The sequence below is a fragment of the Mixophyes fleayi genome, chromosome 1, assembly GCF_038048845.1.
Source record: "Mixophyes fleayi isolate aMixFle1 chromosome 1, aMixFle1.hap1, whole genome shotgun sequence".
In the NCBI taxonomy this organism is placed as follows: Eukaryota; Metazoa; Chordata; class Amphibia; order Anura; family Limnodynastidae; genus Mixophyes; species Mixophyes fleayi.
Window position 1 is genome coordinate 4,694,835 of NC_134402.1, and position 23,438 is coordinate 4,718,272.

Genomic DNA, 23,438 nt, shown 5'->3' on the forward strand with positions numbered 1-23,438 from the left:
AAGCCTTACATGACTGTTTGCAATCCTTTCAACCCCACAATGGGTCTGTTCTAATTCAATATGTGGACGATTTGTTGTTGTGTTCTGATTCTTTTATGTCATGTTTACATGATACTAAATTGTTGTTGCTTCATCTTTCACAAACAGGGCACAAGGTGGCAAAGGATAAATTACAGCCATGTCAGACTAAGGTCAAATACTTAGGACACTGCCTCACTAAGGGGCTAAGACACCTGACAACCGACAGAATTGAGGCCATACAACACATGACCCTGCCGCAGAGCCAGAAGCAGATTCGTACTTTCTTGGGGATGTGTGGATACTGTAGGTCCTGGATCCCAGGTTTTTCTATTCTGGCATTACCATTGCAGGAGCTAGTCTCTTCCTCAAAACCAGAACGTGTCGTACACACAGAAGAGTCGGAGCAAGCGTTCTTTAATCTTAAAGATAGTCTGACAAAAGCACCTGCATTGGGAATACCTGATTATGAAAAGCCTTTTGAGCTATTTTGTACAGAAGCTGATGGCTGTGCAGCAGGTGTCCTCACACAGAAACATGGTGACGCTAGCAGACCGGTAGCATACTACAGTGCACAATTAGACAATGTGGCAAGGTCACTCCCAACATGTCTCAGAAGTGTAGCAGCAACGGCCCTTCTAGTAAGTAAGAGCGAGGATGTAGTATTAGGACATAATTCAACCATCTATACACCCCATGCTGTATCAGCTCTGTTAAATTCAGCCCAAACCAGACATGTTTCTTCAGCTAGATTCACAAAGTGGGAACTAGCCCTGATGGCACCCTCAAACATCACCATCAAACGATGTAGCACCCTAAATCCAGCTACATACCTTCCGTATGTGTCTCAAGAGACACAAAGGGTGGGAGGTGAGGAGACTCTGGTTGATGATGAGTTAGGCAAGAATACTGACACGCATGACTGTATGGAACACCTGAATCAGACCTTTACTGCAAGGCCCGACATATGTGACACCCCCTTAGAAAATGTAGATTTTACGTTTTATACAGACGGAAGTTGCCATAGACAGACAGAGACAGGAGAGCTATGTACTGGTTACGCTGTTGTAGACGATCAGGATGTGGTAGAAGCTGAACCCCTTGGTCCACCTCACTCAGCCCAGGTGGCGGAACTAGTAGCACTAAGGAGAGCGTGTGAATTGGCAGAGGGTAAATCAGCCAACATATATACTGACTCTAGGTACGCCTTCGGGGTAGTGCATGATTTTGGGGCCCTTTGGCGTCTTAGAAACTTTACGACAGCAGCAGGTACACCAGTGGCACACTCACAACACATAAAAGGACTTCTGACAGCGATACAGTTACCCAGAACAGTAGCCGTCATAAAGTGCAAAGCCCATACCTTTGAAGAAGACCCAGTGTCATTGGGCAACAACAGGGCAGACGAAGCTGCTAAATGGGCAGCAGGGCAACCTATGACTGTATCGACCGAGACTATGATGGTTTTTCAGACATTAGACACGCAGAAATTAATTGAAATGCAAGATTTGTGTTCCCTGCAGGAGAAGGCGGTCTGGAAGGCGAAGGGATGTGGTCAAGAGTCCTCAGGACTCTGGAGGGATGGACAAGGTAAGCCTGTAGCTCCCCGAACATACTATCCAAGCCTGGCTGAAGCAGCACACGGCCTGACTCACCTGGGTAAAGAAGGTATGTGCAAACTGGTGAGAGCATACTGGTGTGCTCCCGGATTTTCCTCTCAAGCTGGTAAGAAAGCAATGTCATGTCTTACTTGTTTGAGGAAAAATGTTGGGAAAACTATTCCAACTGAGCCATCCCACATCCCTCCTACAGACGGACCTTTTCAGGTAATACAAATTGACTATATCCAACTACCACCGTGCAGGAATCTGAAGTATGTGTTAGTGTGTATTGATGTGTTTTCCGGTTGGGTAGAAGCATATCCGGCAGCCACTAATACTGCTGTGTTCACTGCAAAGAAAATTGTACAAGACTTTGTGTGTAGGTTCGGTATCCCTAGAATCATTGAAAGTGATAGGGGTACCCATTTTACTGGTGATGTCTTCCAAAATATGTGTAAACTCATGGGAATCAGTAGCAGACTTCACACCCCTTACCGACCACAAGCCAGTGGTAAGGTGGAGAGAGTAAACGGTACTATCAAGAACAAACTAGGTAAGATAATGGCTGAAACTGGGTTGGCATGGCCTGAGGCTTTGCCGTTGGTCCTCCACAGCATTCGAACCACTCCTAGACCTCCTCTTAATCTGTCCCCCTTTGAGATACTGTTCGGACGACAACCTCATTTGATCGTGAGTCCACAAGACGACTTAAAGTGTAATAATGAAGTGACTGTACAATATCTTATAAGAATGAGTAGACAGCTGAAACAACAACAACAAAAACTAAAAATGCTGTCACCTGGTATGCCAGAAACGAACTGTCATGATGTTGAACCTGGAGACTATGTTATGATCCGCAATTTCTTACGTTCAGGTTGTTTAACAGACCGTTGGGAAGGCCCGTACCAAGTGCTGCTGACCAGTACTACATCACTGAAGGTTGCAGAGAGAGACACTTGGGTCCATTCCACCCACTGCAGGAGAGTCCATAATCCGGAGAAAGTGCAAGACAAGACTCAGACCGACGACATAGAGCTGTCACTTGTGAGCCTGTTCCGGGAGACCTAAAGCCTGCAGTTAAGACACCTGAACCAGAGACGTTGCCTCAGAACTATCTTTCCAGCGATGGAGTGGCGGTTTTTGTTTTTCTTTTGTTCCAGGATTTTCCTTGTTTTTACTTTTTCTAGGACATTCTATTTTTGTGAAGGAGAATGGAGGATGGAGGAGAGTTCTGGGAGTGATACGGATGAAATGGAGGCCGAAGAAAAGTTAATAGGATATCCTGAGCAGCCCATTATCAAACTTGGTCCAGGGGTTATGAAAAGGTCTGCTAGCTCAGGAACTCGGAGGCAGTGTGAGGGGCTATTGTCTGATGAGTATTGTATCTGCAAGTTCTGCAACTCCCTAGTTGACGAGAGATGCATCCAACGATGCCAGTCCCCCAGTACTCTGAATATAGGCGGACATCCTTTGGAGGATTATCACTCCCTGGTGGGTAAGGTGCTAAACCAAACTGAGTGTTGGGTGTGCTCTCACGTGCCTCAAGGGCAGCATAACATAGGACTAGTGCCATTCCCGCTAAACATATCCGAAGTACTCGAATTAAGGGGTGGGAGGCCCATAGAAGGGAGGTACAATAACACTAGGTCCCCTAGTCTGACGCTTCGACAATACTCCATAGGCAGATCTTTGCTGTGCCTAAACATATCTCATGCAAAGCGCCTGGAGAATTGGGAGGCTGACCTATCAGATCAGACAATGGCTCGCCACACTCATTTTAGAGAGAGACTCACAAGGTCACTACTAGGCAGGAATGCTGATGGAAGTCACAAGTTAGGGCGCATAACCAAACATAAGAAGGTATCTATTGGAAAAGTCTCTACAGATAAATGTGAAAATATCATTAATGCCGACACGTGTCTAGAGCAGATGGAGACACTAGGCATGGGTAGTTTTATCAAAACTCTGTGTGATATAATTCATGGGCATACTGTTCCTTATGTTCTCCCTGATGATGTGTATTTTGTTTGTGGGAGGAAAGCTTATTCCTGGGTGACTCCGAGTTCCAAGGGCTTGTGTTTCTTAGCTAAACTGGTTCCTGAAATCATGACTATTACTCATGAAGAAATGGTAGATATTCACAAGACTACATCACCACCATACATACACACACAGTATGAACACCGTGGCAAGAGAAATATGATTCCTGGTGAGGAACCCATAGCCACAAAATTGATTAGTGAAACTGCTGGTTTCCAAGTTATGGTTGCTCTAGATCTCACCAGGACCGCTCGGGGAACATTAAACTTTAAATATATCCAAGACCTAGCTAAATTAATAGATAATATCACCGAGATGTATGATGACACTTTCAGGTATACTGGAAGGGAGCTACAAGCGTACAAGAAGGAGTTGGTGCAACATAGACTGGTACTAAATTATCTCACCTCCATTACTGGTGGGTACTGTGTGACACTGGCCACCCAGTTCGGTGTCAAATGTTGCACGTACATTACTAATAATACGGAAGACCCTAAAGAGGTTATAGACCGGAAGATGGATGAAATTTTGCAGCTGAAATGGGAATTTCGAAAGAGCCATAATTCTTCGTTATATGAGGTCGGGGAAAAGGTGGCGGGTTGGTTCTCGTGGTTGAACCCAGCAAAATGGTTCTCCGGTCTGGGGGAGTGGGTACAGGAAATGATTGCGAGTGTAGGTAAGCTCCTTCTCCTTATACTGGGTGTCATCTTAGCAATTGGTTTAGTTGTCAAATGTGTTCCTACTGTGTTGAAGTGTGGAAAACGGTCTCATAAGAGTAAAGAGACTGAAAGGGTGGTACCAGATACCGAGATCATGGTCTGTGAAGAAGTATTGTATAATCCTGAACTTGAAACGGTGATTGGGTGATAGTTTATTACACTATCAAAGGGTGGAACTGTCGAAGTCAGCAAATTGGATAAAGTCATTTCAATTAAAATCTAGCAAACTTGGTTGTCTTTGTCTGAAAAGATGCGTACGGTACGCTATGACGTACAAGGGCACGCTACGGCGTGAAAGGGCGTACTCATCCACTACACGTGGCAGCAACAGTAATTGGTCTTTTACCATACATTCGCACAAACACGCATACTTATAAAATAGTACACATTATTGGTAGTTGCAACACATAGTCAGTTATGTCGAAATATAGTAGTATTTATATGTTATATCAGAGTTACATGCATATTAGTGAAATACACAGAACGGGTTAAAGGAATAACATCATGAGTGGTATCATAATGAACCTTGTTACATATCCTACTGTTTGGTGCGCTCTGCGAGGGAATCGCAGAGTGCATACGCAAGTTATGAATGATAGGGAATTATGAACTACTTAAGACTAAGGAATTCTGGCGGGAAGAGCAGAGCATACCCCCTGCAGAGATGACCCCCTCCTTTGGATTCCTTAGGATGAACCAGCCAATGATTGACGACCCCTTGGACATTCCTGAGACCCGGACCAATAGATGCAAGCTATACCATCTTCATTGTATTACTGTACTTGATTGTGTATATAAGCAGCAGCTTGTGATCCAGAGTGCAGACTTCTTGTCCCCAGACTTCAGGATTGAATGACTGCACTGGATCCAGAGCGCCTGCGTTAAGTAACGGCTGTATTTACTATTACATCGCTTGAGCATATTTTTTCAACTTATTGCGAATAAATCTTTGTGCGTTGGAAACACAAATCGAGGTTCGACAATCGTTATTGGTTAGCGACAATACGCACATTACAGTACCCAGTGCACCACACCTGCTACATTAATGGTAGTTCTTATCCTCTGTCCCCCATGAGGATTTCTCCGCATTTATAAACTTTTTGTCAATGACTTTTTACATGTTTGTGATCATAATATAATCCCCATTGCGACAATGATTGCATGTGATAAAATTACTGTTTGTGTAAATTTAATGAAAGAATTATCCAATTAGCACTTTCCACCTTTCCATGATTATGTCCCATAAATTTACAGTTACAGATGAGAGAAGTTGCGGCCAACTTTAGCAGAAACCCTAGTTCCCTAGTGCCACGGAATGTTCCGCAGAGGTGAGATGTTCCGGTGATACAATCTTTCATTTCCACTCTGGCTTCATCATTCCGCGCTATTTGTACATTTGCATCCCACGTAATTTAGTTTAAGAATAGATTTGGGACAACAACAGTCATTCTGCTGTCTGATTGAGGCAGGACTGGGAACACTTACATTCTGACAGTAAAACGCTCTAAATTTTGTGGCGAAATGCGTCAAAGAGTTATTGTGGAACTGTTGTCATTAATCTCAATTTATAGTCTTTGGGCCTATAAAGAGAGCAAAGCAAAAAAATGGAGTAACTCCACACGTTGGCAAAACCATGTTGCCTTGGAGGGGGAGGTAAATTCAAAATGTGGGGATAGATTTATAGTTGGGGTAGGGCATGTGCTAGATCAACTTTACATTTCAGTGTAAAAATAAAGTTATCAAGTATTTCTGTGCTACATGAAAAAACAGCCAGTATTAATCTTATATGCAGAATACTAAACTAATTTGCACCCCTTGCATTGTAACATGGTTTGTCCAGGAGAAAACTTATTCCTTTTTTTCCTTAATGACTCAGGACCTATAACTTTAAAGAACAGGACACAGAAAACTTGGAACTAGAATGAGTCAGTATTTGGGCGATTTTAATGGTAATAACCAAGATGTTGTTACTGTGTGTAATAGTGCTTAGTCATTAGTCTGTGTATATCAGGTGTACACAATATACCTGCCGACAGTCCTGACATTCCTACGGCCCAATTTTCACCAGTTGGGCTGGGAATGGGTTGGGAGAATCTGGGATTGATGTTGGTGGATTGGGATGTTCCTTATATTATCCTTAATTCCCAATTAGTAATGCTGTCTGCTACAACACAGACCCCATTACTCTGAAATGATGTTTATTCAGGTCATAAAATCTAGCCCATACTTCTTTATAGGTCTCCAATAAGGTAAAACAGTTATAGGAACCCATTACAGTTTATTCTGCTAATCCGGGTTACATTTTCGGAAGATAGGTATTATCAGTTAAAGATATTTGGTGGGGAAAAAGTGGGACTGTCTTGGAAAAATGGGGACACATGGGAACAGAAGACACAAACACCTACTGGTTCCTCTCCACTTCCAGGACGAGTTGCCTTCCTTCCGATGTCAACAAGATGTTTCCCCGAACTGGAGCCACCTGATGGAGACAAAGCAACGGTTATTGGGATTTGCAGATAGGAGAACGAGGGTCTGATACACACGGTCAGTGTTATGGGAAGGCTCTATCTGTAGGAACTAAAGACACAAGACTGGGACCTGGCAGATTATCTCTTCCCTTCTCTAGGCAACTTGTAGCTGATTTTACCAGAGGCATATCTGTCTGACAAGGCATTTTGTGATTTGTAGTCCCCCCACATAGGCAAACCGAGGGGGGGGGGGGTTTCCTAGTGTCTGGAAACCCCCTCCCAGCATGGGGCACTGTATGCTTGAGGTGGCTTGCCCTGTGTATATGATGTGGATAGGAATTTCCTGTGTATATGATGGGGATAGGAAGAGTTGGAGAGCAGCCAAGCACTGTCTAAAATTATAGTCATGCCCCCATGTATGCTGGTCACGCCCACTGGCGGCCTAGCGTGGAAACCTCTCTACAAATCCTGCATTTGCCCCTGCCCCCCGAAACTTGTAGATGTCCCTCAAGGGGGCACTCTGAGCACATAGGAAGGGTGTGTGGAAACATTACAATGGGTATGGCCACGCGTGGATCACTGGGCTCCCTTCCCATATTAAATGCCATGTGCACCTGTCACGGTTTGCTAAACATTGAAGGGGCGCCTGTCCGCAGAGACTGTCCCACCTGAATCAGGACATTTGGGAGGTTTATCTATAAGGATGTAAATGGTTACTGGACTCTGACAATAACTCACAGCCAAGAGTCAAACAACAGTCGTCTAGAGCTGAGCTTCTGACACTAGAGGTCAGTTGTTCTCCTACAACGCAGCTCAGTCCAGGTTCATTTAGGTCTTGTGCTAATCATTGGAATGATGGGACCTCGGAACAGACCTGGTTACACGTATGGCTGCTGTGCTTGGATGTATTCATAGCATTGCTGTAGAAAATGGCCTGTAAGAAGGTGTTGCATTGAAAGGATGGGCCGAAACCTGTAGTCCCCGCTGCCTAGGTAACCATGTCAGTATGTATGGCATCCCTCCTATTAGCTGGCATATCAGTGCTCCTCACAGTGACCGTAGGAGGAGACATTCAGTGATCTATATAACTAAATGTACAGCACCCCCCTCATTACCTTGTACAGCAGTGTTCTCCACAGTGGGCCTGATTCATTAAGGAAAGTTAAGCAAAAAATTGAGTAAGTTTTCTTACTCAAGATTTCTGGACAAAGCCATGTTACAATACAAGGGGTGCAAATTAGTATATTATAGTGCACATAAGATAAATACTGGTTGTTTTTTCATCTAGCACACAAATACTTCATAGCTTTATTGTTACACTGAAATTTAAAGTTGATCTAGGACATGCCCTACCCCAACTATAAATCTGTCCACACATTTTACATTTACCTCCCCTAAATGCAACATGGTTTTGCCTTACTTTAGCTTAACTTTCCTTAATGAATTAGGCCCAATACCTTTAGGAGGTGTGTACAACATTCTCCTCTTTATTTCCTTGTAAGTCAGTGCTCCTCACAGTACCGTTTGGAGGAGTCTCATGTAATATATATATATATATATATATATATATATATATATATATTTTACTTATTTACACACGACATGCTCTCTGTGCCGTGATTATTTACATTGCTTACTTACACATTTTTGGAACTGTCACAGTATAGTCTGATGTAAATTGTGACCTTATAATTCATAACCATATACAGAAATATGTTATTTATAATGTATTTTTAATTCCCAATGTCTCCAATAGGTGGCGCACCTCCGAATACAGAATCATATCAAGCAAAACAAGAGAAAGAAAAGGTAGAGGGCTCTCTAGTGCCAGGACCGGTGATATAGATCCTTAGACCGGGCGCTGTCAGTTTAAGGATGACATGAGAAGAGAGGCTCAGTGGAACAGTTAGTAATATTTTGGCTTCAGATTAGACTGAGCACAGCGCCAACTCTGAGACAAGACCATAAAGCTGGCTCTTCTGACCATGAATGGTCCTGCAGACACAGATAGTCCATCAATCACACCAAACACCTGGACTCTGTCCCTGACACAGTCCCACTGACAGACACAGTGGTGACCAGGTCTCATCCACACCCCAGGACCTAGAGTCCCAAATCTCGGGGCAGAGGGACGTTTCATGCCAGGGTTTCTCAGAATAGGCTTCGTCCGTGGCACCCTGCCAGCCACGTCTGGGCATCTGGACTTCAACACAAAGGACCTTCTTTTTATATGGAGAAAGCCGCAGCTATTTATACCTAAAGCTGTGAATGAAACGCAGGAGCCTCTTCCCACAAACTGGGATATAAATAAACATTTGGGTCTCGTTAGTTGGAGTCTGTTCTGTTTTTCTTACTATTCTGGTACAAAGTCCTGTGTGTGATACTCCAGATCCATCTGTCTGTCGTACTAGTTCCTCCACCAAATCACAAGGGGCTCAAATGTCTGTTTACAGCAGGCTTAGGAACCTGCAGACCTGTAGTGGAATTGCAAGATGACCCCTGGCTGGCATGCTGAGACTAGTAGTTCCACACGTGACACATGCTGGTTATATTAGGTCTAAGGCAGTGGTTTGTACAGTACAGTTATAGCAGTATAATATTACTGTATAAAGCCACCACGAGGACATAACCTCCTCCACCCTGATTCACCACATAAAAAAGTAATTTATAAATGTGGAATATTGTACTGCGGCAGCTGAAAGACATTTTCTTCTTAACTTGTCATCTTGTGCACTTTTATGTTTTTTTAATTGCGTGTGTTTTTGCATGGAGGACAGAGGGGATGTCTGCACAAACATATGCACCGTGCAACTGGAGTATTTCCTGCAGAATATGTTCCATATACTCTCGTAAGTCCCAGAAATCTTCCTCCCTCATCAGGATAATCCATCAGAGAACAGTCATGTACAGAGACCTGACACATTCATACCACGTAGATTGTTTTATCTATATCCAGCAATAACAGGCTCTCCATCTCTGACAGCCATTCCATATCCACGGCTGTAATGTAGAGATGCTCACTGACCCCCGTGTTTTGGTTTTGTTTTTGGTTTTGGATCTGGATTACCTTTGTGTTTTGGTTTTGGTTTTGCAAAACCGCCATTGCGTGTTTTGGTTTTGGTTTTGGTTTTGTTTGGTTTTATTTTGCTATTTTGTTGGAAAATCACTTTTTTTGGGCATAAAGTAACCAAATTTAGTGCTCCACCTGTTTCTTGGATAAGTAAGGTAATTCTAAAGCTAATAAATTAGGAAAAAAACAGTTTAATCCCTGGTAGGCCGTCCTTAATTCTGCACACGAACCTGATTGTCTTCCTCTCCATCTTAGCCTATAGGCAATGCAGCCATCGTCTTTGGGTGTATATTACACCCTACACTTCTAGTTAAATATGTAAAGAAATGGACGCAGGCAGTTTGGTTTCTGTCTGCATCAGTTCCCCCCCCCCCCCCCCCCATCCACTTGTAGTAAAATAGAACAAAAGCAGCCTGCATAGACTGTAGAACTAGAAATTCGAATATACAAAGAAATGGACACAGGCAGTTTGTTATCTGTCTGCATCAGCCCCCCCCCCCTTCATCCACTTGTAGTGAAATATAAAAAAAGCAGCCTGCATAGACTGTAGAACTAGAAATTCGAATATACAAAGAAATGGACAAAGGCAGTTTGGTTTCTGTCCGCATCAGCCGCCCCTCCCCCCTCCCCCATCCACTTGTAGTGAAATAGAAAAAAAGCAGCCTGCATAGACTGTAGAACTAGAAATTCGAATATACAAAGATATGGACAAAGGCAGTTTGGTATCTGTCTGCATCAGATCCCCTCTCCACTAGGAGTAAAATAGAAAACTATTCAGCCGTTATATATAATCTAGAATATAAATAGAAATTGAGAAAGGCAATTTGGTATCTGTCTGCATCATAATTATCAACATGCTCATTAGCGCCCTCGTCGCCTACACAAATCTCCCCTTCATCCTCTTCTATTTCCAAAGTGGCATCCTCAATTTGTGTATCACCGGCTACACTCGGGCTGTTCAGGTACACATCAGCAGATCTGCTGAAAGGGTCCCTCTTTATGGGTACACTAACAGAATGCTCACAATTAGACATCCCACTGTTGGATGGACTCTCCACAGGGATTGGTGTCATTTGTGATTCAGAGCAAACATTATCCTCTAATGCCTTACTGTTATCTTGCAGCTCGGCTTTGACGCGTAACAGTAGTTGTGCACCAATTGTAGGCTCGGTAACATTTTTTGATCTGCCACTAATAGCCAAAGGTGAAGGCCTCATTCTCTCTTTGCCACTGCGTGTGTAGAATGGCATGTTGGCAAAAAAAATTTATCGGCACTTAACTTTTCCTCAGTTACACTTCTTTTGCGCTTCAACACGGTAAATTTTTTTTGGGTGTGTGTTTTTTTGACTGATTTCAAAAGACTGTGTAGTTTGACATCGCCTTTCCCAGATGACGTACTGGGAACATTACCATCAGGACTGGTGACAGAACCTGGTTGCTCATTCTGCTTATATGTGGACTGCTTTGAATCCATTCTGAGGCCAACGCACTTGTAGTGCTACAAATTGTTTTAGATACTGCAGACAGATAGTACTTTTGACAGACATAAATATTAATGCAAAAGAATGGGGGACACCCCAAAAGCACTTTGGAGTGCTACAAATTATTTTTTCAATCTGCTGACAGATACTACTTTTGACAGCCAGAAATATTAATGCAAATCCTCTATCCTCCTCTCTTCTCTATCGATTGTTAGCACAATTGGAATCAGAATTGTATTGTCTGTCCCTGCTCTAATCAGCCCGTGACTACACCCTGCTCTCTCCCTCTGTCAAATGGCAATGGATTGCTGTGGAGGCGTGTATTTATAATTTTCAAGTATCGCGAGAACCGAGCACCGAGATCCGATGACGTCACGATGACGTTCGGCCTCAATTTGGATTCCGAGCGGGCGGGAGAGTACCGAGCCTACTCGGCTCGTTACTCGGATAGCCTAAGTTCGGGTGGGTTCGGTTCTCGGGGGACCGAGCCCGCCCATCTCTACTGTAATGTTACCTGGCAATTGTGGTTTTAACTAAATAGTGACAAACAGGAAACTCATCTGTGAAACTCATTGAAAAAGAACTAACATATAATATATATATATATATATATATATATATATATATATATATCTGCATATTCTCCTCAATGCGCTTTCAGTACGTGTCATGTCTCAGGATGTGGTTACATATAGCCGCAGAGCACTGAAGGTGACATTTGACAGCACACATTGCTGAATTGTCACTTATATGGCACCAGAAGTGATCTGTAAGTGTCAGGTGATTTGTAAGTACTGTATGATCAGCAAAGCCCACTGCCAGCCGGCTGTACGTCACATTACTCAGGGGCCGTTAGACTGCACTGACTGAGGATATCAGGAATGTGTATATAGTTAAGGCCCCAGAGCCAGATTGGGAATTAGTTTGTCGCAGTTTGTAATGTTGAGCAACGAGTGGAGCTCGGGTGTGCTGTGAAAGGACAGGACGCACAATTTTGCTGTGTAAAACAAACTAAAGTCTAGGGAGGGACGAGGCTCTTAGTAATGTCAGTAATGTCCAGGCACACACACAAGTTAAACACACGTTAAACACGTTAACGAGCGTAGCTCAGCGTGGGCGGAGAAGAGACGCTAAACATCACCGTCCAATAAAAACCAAATCAAACTTGATGCCATAATCAAGCATTTGGAAATCCTGCCCTTAGTAACTGGATGAATATTGGCTCAGCACACAAGATCATAGTTGCCTACTCTCCCGGAATGACCGGGAGACTCCCGAATTTTTGGGAGTTCTCCCGAACTCCCGAGAGAGCAGGCAAAAATCCCGGAACCAGCATCTCCCCGTTGTTGTAGATGGCCCCACCCCCTGCTACGATTGAACCAGAATTTTCTAAGATTGACAGGGGGCATCGCGCGTGGCTACGCCCCCTCGACGGACCCCCTCCCGGACAGCTGGTCTCAAAAGTAGGTAAGTATGCACAAGATGGCTGCCTCCGCTGTGCATAAGGCGACAACTGCACTTTAAACTAAACAAAGAAATATGCCGTAAACAAGTAGTATTAGTCCACTCGGTCTAACCACCCACCCACACTCTCCCCTGCTGCTCCTCGGGCATAAAGTAGTGTTTAGAAGTCTAGTTAAGGTGTCATATTAACCTTTATATGAGACACACAATTCAGACTCTTCCTCACCAGGAGTTTGTGTCACTGAGGAACACTGCATGACGGACATCATCATCATCACCATTTATTTATATAGCGCCACTGATTCCGCAGCGCTGTACAGAGAACTCATTCACATCAGTCCCTGCCCCAAGGACATGAAGGAAGCTGCTTATTACCAGCCCGGAGGTCCTCAGCAGCAAATTACACATCTGTAGGGAGAACGGAGCCTTTTTCTGTTTGGTCGGGGTAATAATACTCTGCTTTAACTATATGTTTTCGGGGGAGTGTTAATTGACGGTTTGATTTCCTGCTGATGTAGCAGAGATTTAATACCGGAGTATGTGAGTTTGGGCAGGAGGACCTTGTCTTATCCTCTGGATCAGTATTGTGCTGACCATGTGAGGACGTTACCAGGCAATGGTATGTAAAGACCACGTACAGCCGCACATCCCCGTAATTAGGAAAGAATAGGATAATAATCTGGCTTCATGACAGGGTGCTGGAATACATACAATTACATACTCAGTACATGTACATAGAAATGAGGTAATATATAGTATGCAAACCGAGGACTTGGGCACAACGAGCCGTGTCCATGAGGTGTGAGGTTTCAGTGATATAACCTTAAATTCCACGTTTGCTTCGCCATTCAGCGCTGTGTTTGCAAAGTCACAGTTTGCGCAAATCATATTTTACGAAGAGTGCTGGGTCCATGGCATTCAATAGGGGAATGTTTTGCAGAAGAGTTTAGAAATTTTTGGTCACCTCTATATATACCCCAGTAAGAGAGGTGACAAGGACTGCGTTACATACAGCAGGGATGTGATTGGTTGCTTTGGGTTACAGAACCTTTTTACCTGCCAAACTGTCACAATTAGACAAATTAGCCCATGTCCCTGATCCAAACAAACTAATTTGGGAGATGCCACATCCCTTTTAGCTGTCCAAAATTGCAGATAGTTTGGGACTGTGTTTTAGCCCATGGCGAGCTCCAAGCATTGACAGAAACAATCATCAGGGGTTGGGGTCTTCAGCAAGGGACCTGCACTGCTTTTGGGTTACACTTCCTAGTCTCCAGACAATCTGTGCACTATAAGAAAAGGAGACATCATAGACCCAATTGGCGCAGTTTTGTAGAGCGTCACCGTAGGTTATAAAATGGGCAGAACTGGATGGGCCAAGTGGTTCTTATCTGCCCCCAAATTCTATATTTCTACTTAGTTATTTGTGAAGAACATTGTTGTGTCTCATACTGACGTTTATAAGCTGAGGGGACCATATTAGATTGATAGATGATGATATTTGCACTCTCACATACCTGGAATGTGTGACATTAGATGGGTCCTGGCGTAATAACTAGACTGGGCATTGGTTTATTATAGGTATATGGAATTGAAATTGATCAACAATGTGACTGTATGTGGTGACCATGGGTATATATTAATTATTCATTTACCTTTATAGTTCCAACATCCTACCAGCACATTACAGAGAATGTTTAATTATGCCCCAGTGGAGCTTACGATCTAAGGGGTATTGTTATTAAAGGGGGAGAAGCCACTTTGCTGGTGAAAGGTATGTACTCACTTTGCCCAATCGATTAATACTCTAGAACCCTGTTATTTTGCCGTCACCTGTTGGAGTGTGGGAGGAAACAAGAGCACCCGGAGGAAACCCAAACAAACGTGTATGAAACATACAAACTCCACACAGATAGTGAACTGAACTCATGACCCCAGCGCAGAGGCTGCAATGCTAACGACGGTGCCACAGTGCCGCCCTTGATGTAGCAGACAGGGGGCTGTATACGGTGGGGATAGAGCCATATTCGGTGATCTTAGGGCTGAATGCGGATGAGAGGCGGCTATATAACATGATGAATCAGATCAGCTATGAGCAGTGATCTTTATGCCATGCAGGATGTACTATATACATTGTATCACCCACACACTGAATATTTACTTTCTCTCCAGACCATAATGATCGTGTGGAGTGTGAATAGGCTGCCCAGACTCTCTTCATATTTATTAAATCTACCCACAAATGGCTGAAATTGGACTATTTTCCGGTAATATTTTTTTTTTTACCCAGGAACATAATTATCTCCCTAGAAATGACGTCTTAAGAGTTAATAAGATTTATTTGTGTTGTGAATCGTCCAGTAACAATGTTTGGCTGGCTCCAGTCTTTTTACTCATTTCACTGCAATTTTTATAGCATTTGTAATCGCTTAGTGTAGCTGTGCCGAGCAGTCGTTTCTCCAAATAAGGCCAGCAGACATTTGTAGATAATGTCCCTCACACTTACATGTTCCCAGAGCCTGTGCCCTGGGTGGCTGAGAAGATACCAAGAAACTGACATCATTCCTGGAACTCGGACACCAAAATGTATATAAATAATATATATGGAGGGAGACATTAAGGAGATATGTATGAAACTGGATGACTGTAAGCTGCACATTACTGTGTGCAATCTGCTGGGTCACTAGTAGACCCGAGAGACAACCAACAACAACACTCATGTACTCCTTAGATGTCTTGGGGCAAGACAAGGGGCAGCTAAGTAGTCCGAGTATAGAATGAGAAGTAACTAATAAGTCTTTTATCGGTTGTTTACAGTTGTCGGTGAAATAAATAGTTCTTATGTATGTATGGAGGTGAGGCGGTAACAGGTCTGGTATCAGAGACTGAGTCCAGCGATCAGAGTGGTAGGAATCAGGGACCAGCAGAAACGTAGTCCAGGACAAGACAGTCTGGTACACAAGTAACTATAATAGTAAGGTGCGATTACAGGTACAAACCACAATAAATCACCTAAGGAAAACTGTCTTCTTGTTATTGGCCACCGATTAGGACCACAAGCAACGTATTGAGTAATTAGAAATCCCTGGTAATAGGGCTTCAGGAATAGCTCAATGATTGTCACAGAATTTAGGGTCCGAGGTCCCGGCTGGATCAGTTCCACCATACACCTGCCAGCAGGTGCCGCTACGCTGTACCATTCCACCTTCGCCTGTTTATCGGACACAATGGCTTGAAGACCATCCTAGGGCAGGACTCAGGTGTTTGGCTGTTGCTGCTTATATTTGTACATATATAAGATAGCATATGCAAAATATTCACCACTAACTTATATATTATATTAGTATTTGTTTTATCAAAGAAAAGATAAGGGAACAAAGTTAAATTACTCCAAAGAGTGTAAAATATTAAGGAACAACTAGTCTGACTGCCGTTGTTATTATTACTGTGCACCGCTGGGTAACTCCATCTTATATAGAGACATATTATATTATAGATACACAGTATCTCTGCAAATCAAGAGATATTGTCCAAAATATAGCCAAAAAATGGTGCAGTACCATCTATGACCACCAGGCAACCCATTCTATGCAAACCTTATATTTATTTTACAATATAATTGCAGGCTCTATTAGGACACGGCTGGGCTGGGGGGCAGGGGGAGCCCCCGGGCTGGTCCCATAGTGGGCTATCTTGGGTGGAGTCACTGGGCCACATGCATTTTTCTTCCCTTTAAAATGTTCCCATTTGGCTGCTGTTTCGAGTCCCCCCCCCCCCCCCCACCCCCGAGGTACAATTTGTCACAGCCCCTATATATGTCATGCAGATATCTGATTTGTGAGGTGACCTTTGACAAAGCGCAATGATGGACATCCTGTGTTTCCTCGTGGTACATCCTATTCTGCTACATTTGTACATTTGGGATCCCACCTTGGGCTTGTCTCTGATAGACTCATCTGCTCATTCTAATAACAGGAAAGCCAGTAACTGCAACCTCACACAGAAAACGACATGAACGTCAGCCGGTCGTACTTTACAGACCAGATAAAGTGTTGTTTCATGGAAAATCAGTGGCGTTACCACCTGTACGACAGGAAGGGCAGGGTCACCTTCAGAAGATACCACAAGGCGGAGACAGGATGGAGCTCAAACCAAAATAACAGGAGTGTTACAGATAAAACACGGTATGTGGTGATTATAATAAACTGCATCACTGTCACAATAATTGATTAGAGTTAGCTATGGAATAACGGAAAAGAACCAACATTATGTATTGATTAAGCTTGAAATGTGATGCAGGAACAATGTCCAGGAATCACACACAGGTACTAAAGGAGACCAGATGGAGAGTTTATAGATAAAAGCTGTGGAGCGATCATCATTCTGCAGGACGAATGTTTCACATGGAAAGAAACGAATGAGATAACAGCTTGAACTTGACTTCAAAGACTTTCCCTACGTTCCTGTGCGTCAGTTGTCCTTGGCTGAATGATTAGAGGTCAGAGAAGGGACCTTCAGAGCTAGGTGATGACAGCTACATATAAGGTGAAATGAGGAGATAATAAGACCAGTGCCACAACGACAGAGTAAATATAAGTCCTGTCTATAAAATAAATGAGTTACAAGTCAAAAAACAGGATTTTTATTGTAACCACCTAAGATAAAAGTAGATTATGGAGAGGTTGGTAGAGAAGAAGTCTACTTGTCTGACAAGAGTGGGACTATATGGGTGGTGCAGATTTTATTTTCTATGGGTCCCACACTCATTAGGGCCCGAACACTGTCTTCCTCTCGTCTTGTCATCTTTTCTATGGGGCCCCAGTGTTTTATTCATTACTGGAGCCCTGGAATTGTTTACTTATCCCCCCTTTAGAGTGTAGACTTAGAAATCCAACCAGCCAACAACTGGATCATATCAACTCAAACTGCGCAGACCAGAGAATGTGGCGAGGGATCCAGGGTTGGCAAAAACATGACTCCCGAATGGGATCAGACAAAGGGAATGTTTCAAAGGTCAGTGTTGTCGGACCTAATGAGGGGCTCATGACGACACACATGTTTATGGGATGGCTGAAGATAATACAGCGGTTCTAAGATATATTTTACATCTTACCTAGGCACAAATGTTTGGAGTTCCCTATGTTAGACTGTGGGAACCCAAAAACACGTCTGACTTCAGACCACTTATACAAATCAGAATTTAATGGTTTCCAGAACAACTGTAATAAATCTGAGGAAGCGGAAGAGATTTTAATCCAGACATGGATGTAAGTCCTAACAGATGTGAATGTAGGATGAACAGTAGATATAGACTCGGATCATAGGCTGCATCTCCCATGGAGCTCACAGCGAAGGAGACTCCCTGGAATATTAGTAACAGGAGTTTCTCAGACATCAAGAGAAACAACATCACTGGTACACACAACTCCCTGGGTGAGAGAGAAGGACACCTACCAACAGCAATGGTCCGTTCCGCCCCCCCTACCCCTGCTTGATGGGTCACTTGGTTATTACCATTCTGACAAACATTGAAAGATTGTAAAATAATTCTGTACAATTACTAAAATATAATGTAATCCAGGCACAGCTCAATAACTAGATTAAATCTGCGCCACCCTGCTGGAGTCAAAATAAATGTCATGGAGTCCACAATTTGTCATTACACAGTGATATTATGTTTCTAGTGTAGAATAACGATCATGAAAACAATAATATTTTCTGTGGAACTGAATATGAATCAGGTTTCTCCCTAGTGATTCAATGTGTGATTCAGGGATAATTAGGGAGGATGTTGCTGCAAGGCATTCTGGGTAACACTGTACAATCTCTGATTCAGTTCATTCAATACAGGAAACCACCTAAACTCTGCGATATCTCCCCAAACAGCTGAAAGTACAAATAGTATAATAATGACATATATTAGTCTAAATATCTGCCCTCCTTGTCCTTAGTGTCCTGATAACTGGCTGAGATAAAGGAGCTCTGCTTGTGAACCTGCCTGATCCATGCACGTGTTTTATGGTGAACATTGTACCACCTGCAAGTGGAAAACACGTGTGCAGAGAACATATTTTGGGTGTAACTCCAACTCGCAGCTACACATCTGTTACAGCGCTCCCCGGTGTCTTGGGACACATACAGCAGTAACTCTCGTTGTGCACTGGGTCTGCCTGATTGTGTCATCCGTGCACTTCTCACCAGCTGTGTGAGGTCTGTGCCCGCTGGTTAGACAATGCCAGTCTGCATACCCTGTAACCCGCTGGGTGTGGGGGAGCTGGTTACAGTATATGAGCTGGGCAGAGCTATGTACTCCCAGTGATATTGTTATATAATATATATATATATATCTATCCCATGGATGAGGTCTGTTTGTAATAAAGTCACTTCATGCCAGAACGTTGACTTATAATAATAGTCCACTCCCTCCCTTCACTTCGCCGGCACCACAGGGTCTGTTTATTTCCAGGTGTGAGCCAAGATCTGCGATCCTCCCCTGTCTACATGTGGTTATTAATGCCATTTATAAAGCACATATTCTGGGGCTCCGTACAGAGAAGAGGGTACAAATACAGCCAGGACTAACCGGACAGAATTGTCTGCAAAGTGCGAGATGACTTCCCTCCACATGCACCGCACTAGATCGTCAGCTCTTCAGACAGAGATCCTGCTGCATTAATATCAGCACTGCTGTTCAGTACTGACTATAAGATAGGTAGATGTGATTCTTACCAGCTCTTCTTATTCTCTAGATCAATATAAATCTAAGACTAGGACTACAGTACTTAAGGTTCTGTAAACATGACATGCTGGGTGTTGTAGTGCTCCAGCATCTGCCGGGACAGTATTGAGCATGTTGATGTTATATACACAGACTCAATGACCATACAGACTATTCCCTTGCATTTGTTGTGAGTGGGGTCCGTTCAGTACATTATATACCTAACACAACGGTCAGTACCGGGTGGGGGGCCCTTACTCTCACCAATCTCCTCCTGTGTTAACAACCTACTGCTGCTACTATCATTATTACTATAGTATAAATATCTTATGATGTATAAAAGAAGGAGAACATTGAACGCAGTAAGGAGAAATAGAATAAAAAAGAAATATAATGCATTAAAGGCCACATGAGAAGATAAATCACATGGAATGGAATGTACTCAGTGAGGGAAGGGAACAGGAGATATCAGACACAGCTCTACATGGGAAATGTATAGAATTCAGTCCAACCAAAACATCTTGTAAGCCAGAGGGCGGAATAGGAATATAATGTCTCCGCTTCCTTCATGACTGACTGTTTATTCTCTGTAACATCATCTGATGGATGGAAGATCCTTCCCTGCTTATTATTATCATTATTATTATATATATGTGAGGCGCCACTGTGCTCCGCAGCGTGGTACAGTAGGGAAAACAGACATACATAAAACAGGGACATAAAAAAATAATAATGCCGACATGAAAACTAAGGGTATGGAGGACCCTGCTCATTAGAGAGCTTACATTCTAAGTGGAGGAGGGCACAGCTGAAACAAGAGGAGTAGATGTGTCTCAGAGTGGAGATTGGGACAGTTGTAAGGGTGCATTAGTGTGAATAGTGTTATCGGGGATAAAGTCACCTCTAATAAAGAGATGGGTTTTCAAAGAGAATCTAAAGATTTGAAGGTTGTGGGAGAGTCTGATTGAGCGTGGTAGGTAATTCCATAAGTGGGGAGCAGCACGGGAGAAGTCTTGTAGGTTGGAGTGAGAGGTGGTTACCAGAGACAAGGCGCAGGTCAGAGGTAGATCTAAGAGGGTGGGAGGGAGAGTATATTGATATGAGACTTGAGATGTATGCAGGGATAGTGTTGTTGAGGGCTTTGTAGACCAGGGTGAGTAATTTGAATTTGATTCTGGAGGACACACGGAGCCAATGTAGGGATTTGCAAAGTGGTGCAGCAGATGTGGAGCGGTGAGAGAGGAAGATCAGTCTTGCAGCAGCATTTAGGATGGTTTAAAGTGGGGATAAGTGGCTGAGGGGAGTGCAAGATAGTAGGAGGTTGCAGTAGTCAAAGTGGGAAATGATGAGATAATAGATGACAGTTGTGGTAACTTCTTGGTTAAGAAAAGGGCATATTCTGGCAATATTTTGAAAGAGGAGATGACAGGACTGGAAGAGAAATTGGATGTGAATAAAGCAGTGGGAGAAGTGGGATGCCAGAAAGAGAATAGGAGTTTGGAGAGAAGTGTGGTGAAAGTGAGTAGGAGTAAGAGAGAAAATAAGTTGAGTAGATACATGGTGGAGATATGTGCTTAAATGTGGATTAGTTGGGGAAGATACTGGGAGGAACGGATCCAGGTACAACAGGGCAGTAGATGAGGAGCCGGCCCCTTGGGCGCCCCCTGGCTGCGCTGCTTAAACTTGGCGCACTTCATTTTGCTCAGTTTTTCAGAATTAAAAGGGCTGTAAAGTTATATTTTGTCCTATATCATTTGTCCTGTGGCCGGGGACATATGACTCATTGAAAGCCCCATTACACATAACAGAAACTGAGCACTGAACAATACAATTTATTTATTAAATAATTATTTTTCAGTGCCAATTTCTTTAAAGAGATTAGAGCTATTGTTTGTATTCTTATAAATAAACTTGTATAATAAATCTACCACTATATTTCCAGGTATAGAAGCTTTTTCTTCTTAAAAAAAAATAAATTGAATTTAAGAACGTTAATTAAGAGAACCGGCAAGTTATATAATATTAGTTAATCGCAATAAAAATCATTTTTTTATCACTGCGAGAAGAGAATTTTTAATAAACAGACCCTAAAGTCAGAACGGGAGAATGTTGACATTATAATGTTATTCACACATCCTTTAGCGCTATATGACCATCTACACCTGGGCCTAACCTTCTCTATGGGCCTGGAATACTGCGCTCTCTTCTTCTATTGTTCCATGAAACAAGTCCGCGATCTGTCTCTTATTAGGTGCCCGGAGCGCCGGCTGTTTACACACATTCCAGTCTCAGGATAAATACAATATAAGACCTCTTCAGAGTTGTATTATTTGGACGGTGTATAAGAACAGAACAGGGGAGGTTATAAAAACAGCCGCGCGGAGAGAATAGAAACATGTTACTGACCACGGCACAGATATAAAGGGGGATTTAAAGACAAACATTAACTTGTCCCAGATCTTAAAGTAAAGTTGCCTAGTGACCCGGAGTGTCCGGAAGACCCCCGGATTAGGAGGAGACCTCCAGGACTCCCGAGAGAGCAGGCAATTCTCCCAGAGAGCGTCTACCTTCCGCAAGGTGGGCGGGAACATGATGTGAATTGTATCATCAAGCCTGTGTCACTGAGCTGGGCGTGGCTTTATGGATTCTTACCCTGCCCACTTGATGCAAATCATGTCATCAGGCCCCACCTACTCTTCGTTTCCTATCTCACCTCGATGTATCATGGATACAAAGTAGGAAAACCAGACAAATATCAACGTTACAAAGTATCATTCTGCGGCTGGGGGCCGAAGTCACGGATAAACACTATATATTTCAAAGCAAAAAATCTAACACTAGGATAAAGCAAATCTTACGTACCTTGTCCTCTGTATTCACCGACCTCCGCACCCGTCCGTTCAGCAGCCAACCCGCGGTCACCGCCTCCCCATGTGTGGCCCCTGACATGTAAACACACAAACACAAGGTCACTCTGGCTGCTAGAGGATCAGACAACAAAATATACCTGTTTAACGGTGGAAATCAGCCAGAAAATGGTTCTGTCGCTTATTGTTTTCTTATATTGTATCTCTGTGGACTCATATAACAACACGGTGCGAGATTAAATGTGCTATAACCTATAGCGACCAATCAGACGTCAACTTCCATCAGACCAGCGCCTGTTAGCAGGCATCTGATTGGCCATTACATGTGTTACTTTGTAGATGTCTGATATCTGTATTTATCAACAGATTAATACAGACACATTTGTGATAGTCGTTGTAGTCAATTTATTTTTGGATTAAATATCAATAAAAATAGTATAAAACCCGCAATCTACATATCAAGTCAGCAGGAAAACCAATCCAGCGAGTGAAACTTTAACCCTTCGTTCAGCCGGTGACTCTAAATATACCTATTGAGGTATTACCTAGGAGAGTAACTATTATCACTACCCGGAACTACAGGAAAATAATGTGCTTTATAGAGATCCCTTTACAAAGCTCTCAGATTGGGCAGATGCATAAGACAAAAGGCTGCAGACTGCTTGTATCGGTCAAAAAGCTAAAGTACATGGCAGTTATTTCATTACTATCTTGTTATGAATTTTATGGAACTTGGATGTATTCAAATAATGAATGTGTACATAGACTTATGCTTAAAGAGTTAATACAAGTTAATAGCTGTAGAAGAAATAGTTTGTTCAACTGATGCCTAACAAAGAATGAGATAAGGGCCTGACTGTACCAAGTTACCAGAGAACCAGATGAAGCCAGATGTACTGCGGACCCCTGCAAGGTCAAACACTATATAGGGGGGAAAGTCCAAAGCCAGGGTGTGCTACTAAAATCTGCCCAGTAACAACAAAGGAATATAA

At 43.1% G+C, this 23,438-nt stretch overlaps 1 protein-coding gene across 1 annotated transcript in view; it reads right to left on the reverse strand.

The window, feature by feature from the left end:
- The window catches only part of LOC142099474 (disintegrin and metalloproteinase domain-containing protein 33-like), a 112,751-nt gene that overhangs the window by 49,334 nt on the left and 39,979 nt on the right, over window positions 1-23,438 (reverse strand). The window contains exons 2-3 of the mRNA XM_075182989.1: window positions 22,442-22,521; window positions 6,784-6,857 (exon numbers count right to left, since the gene is read on the reverse strand). Coding sequence (XP_075039090.1) covers window positions 6,784-6,857; window positions 22,442-22,521 — 154 coding nt within the window. The remainder of the gene's footprint in view (window positions 1-6,783; window positions 6,858-22,441; window positions 22,522-23,438) is intronic.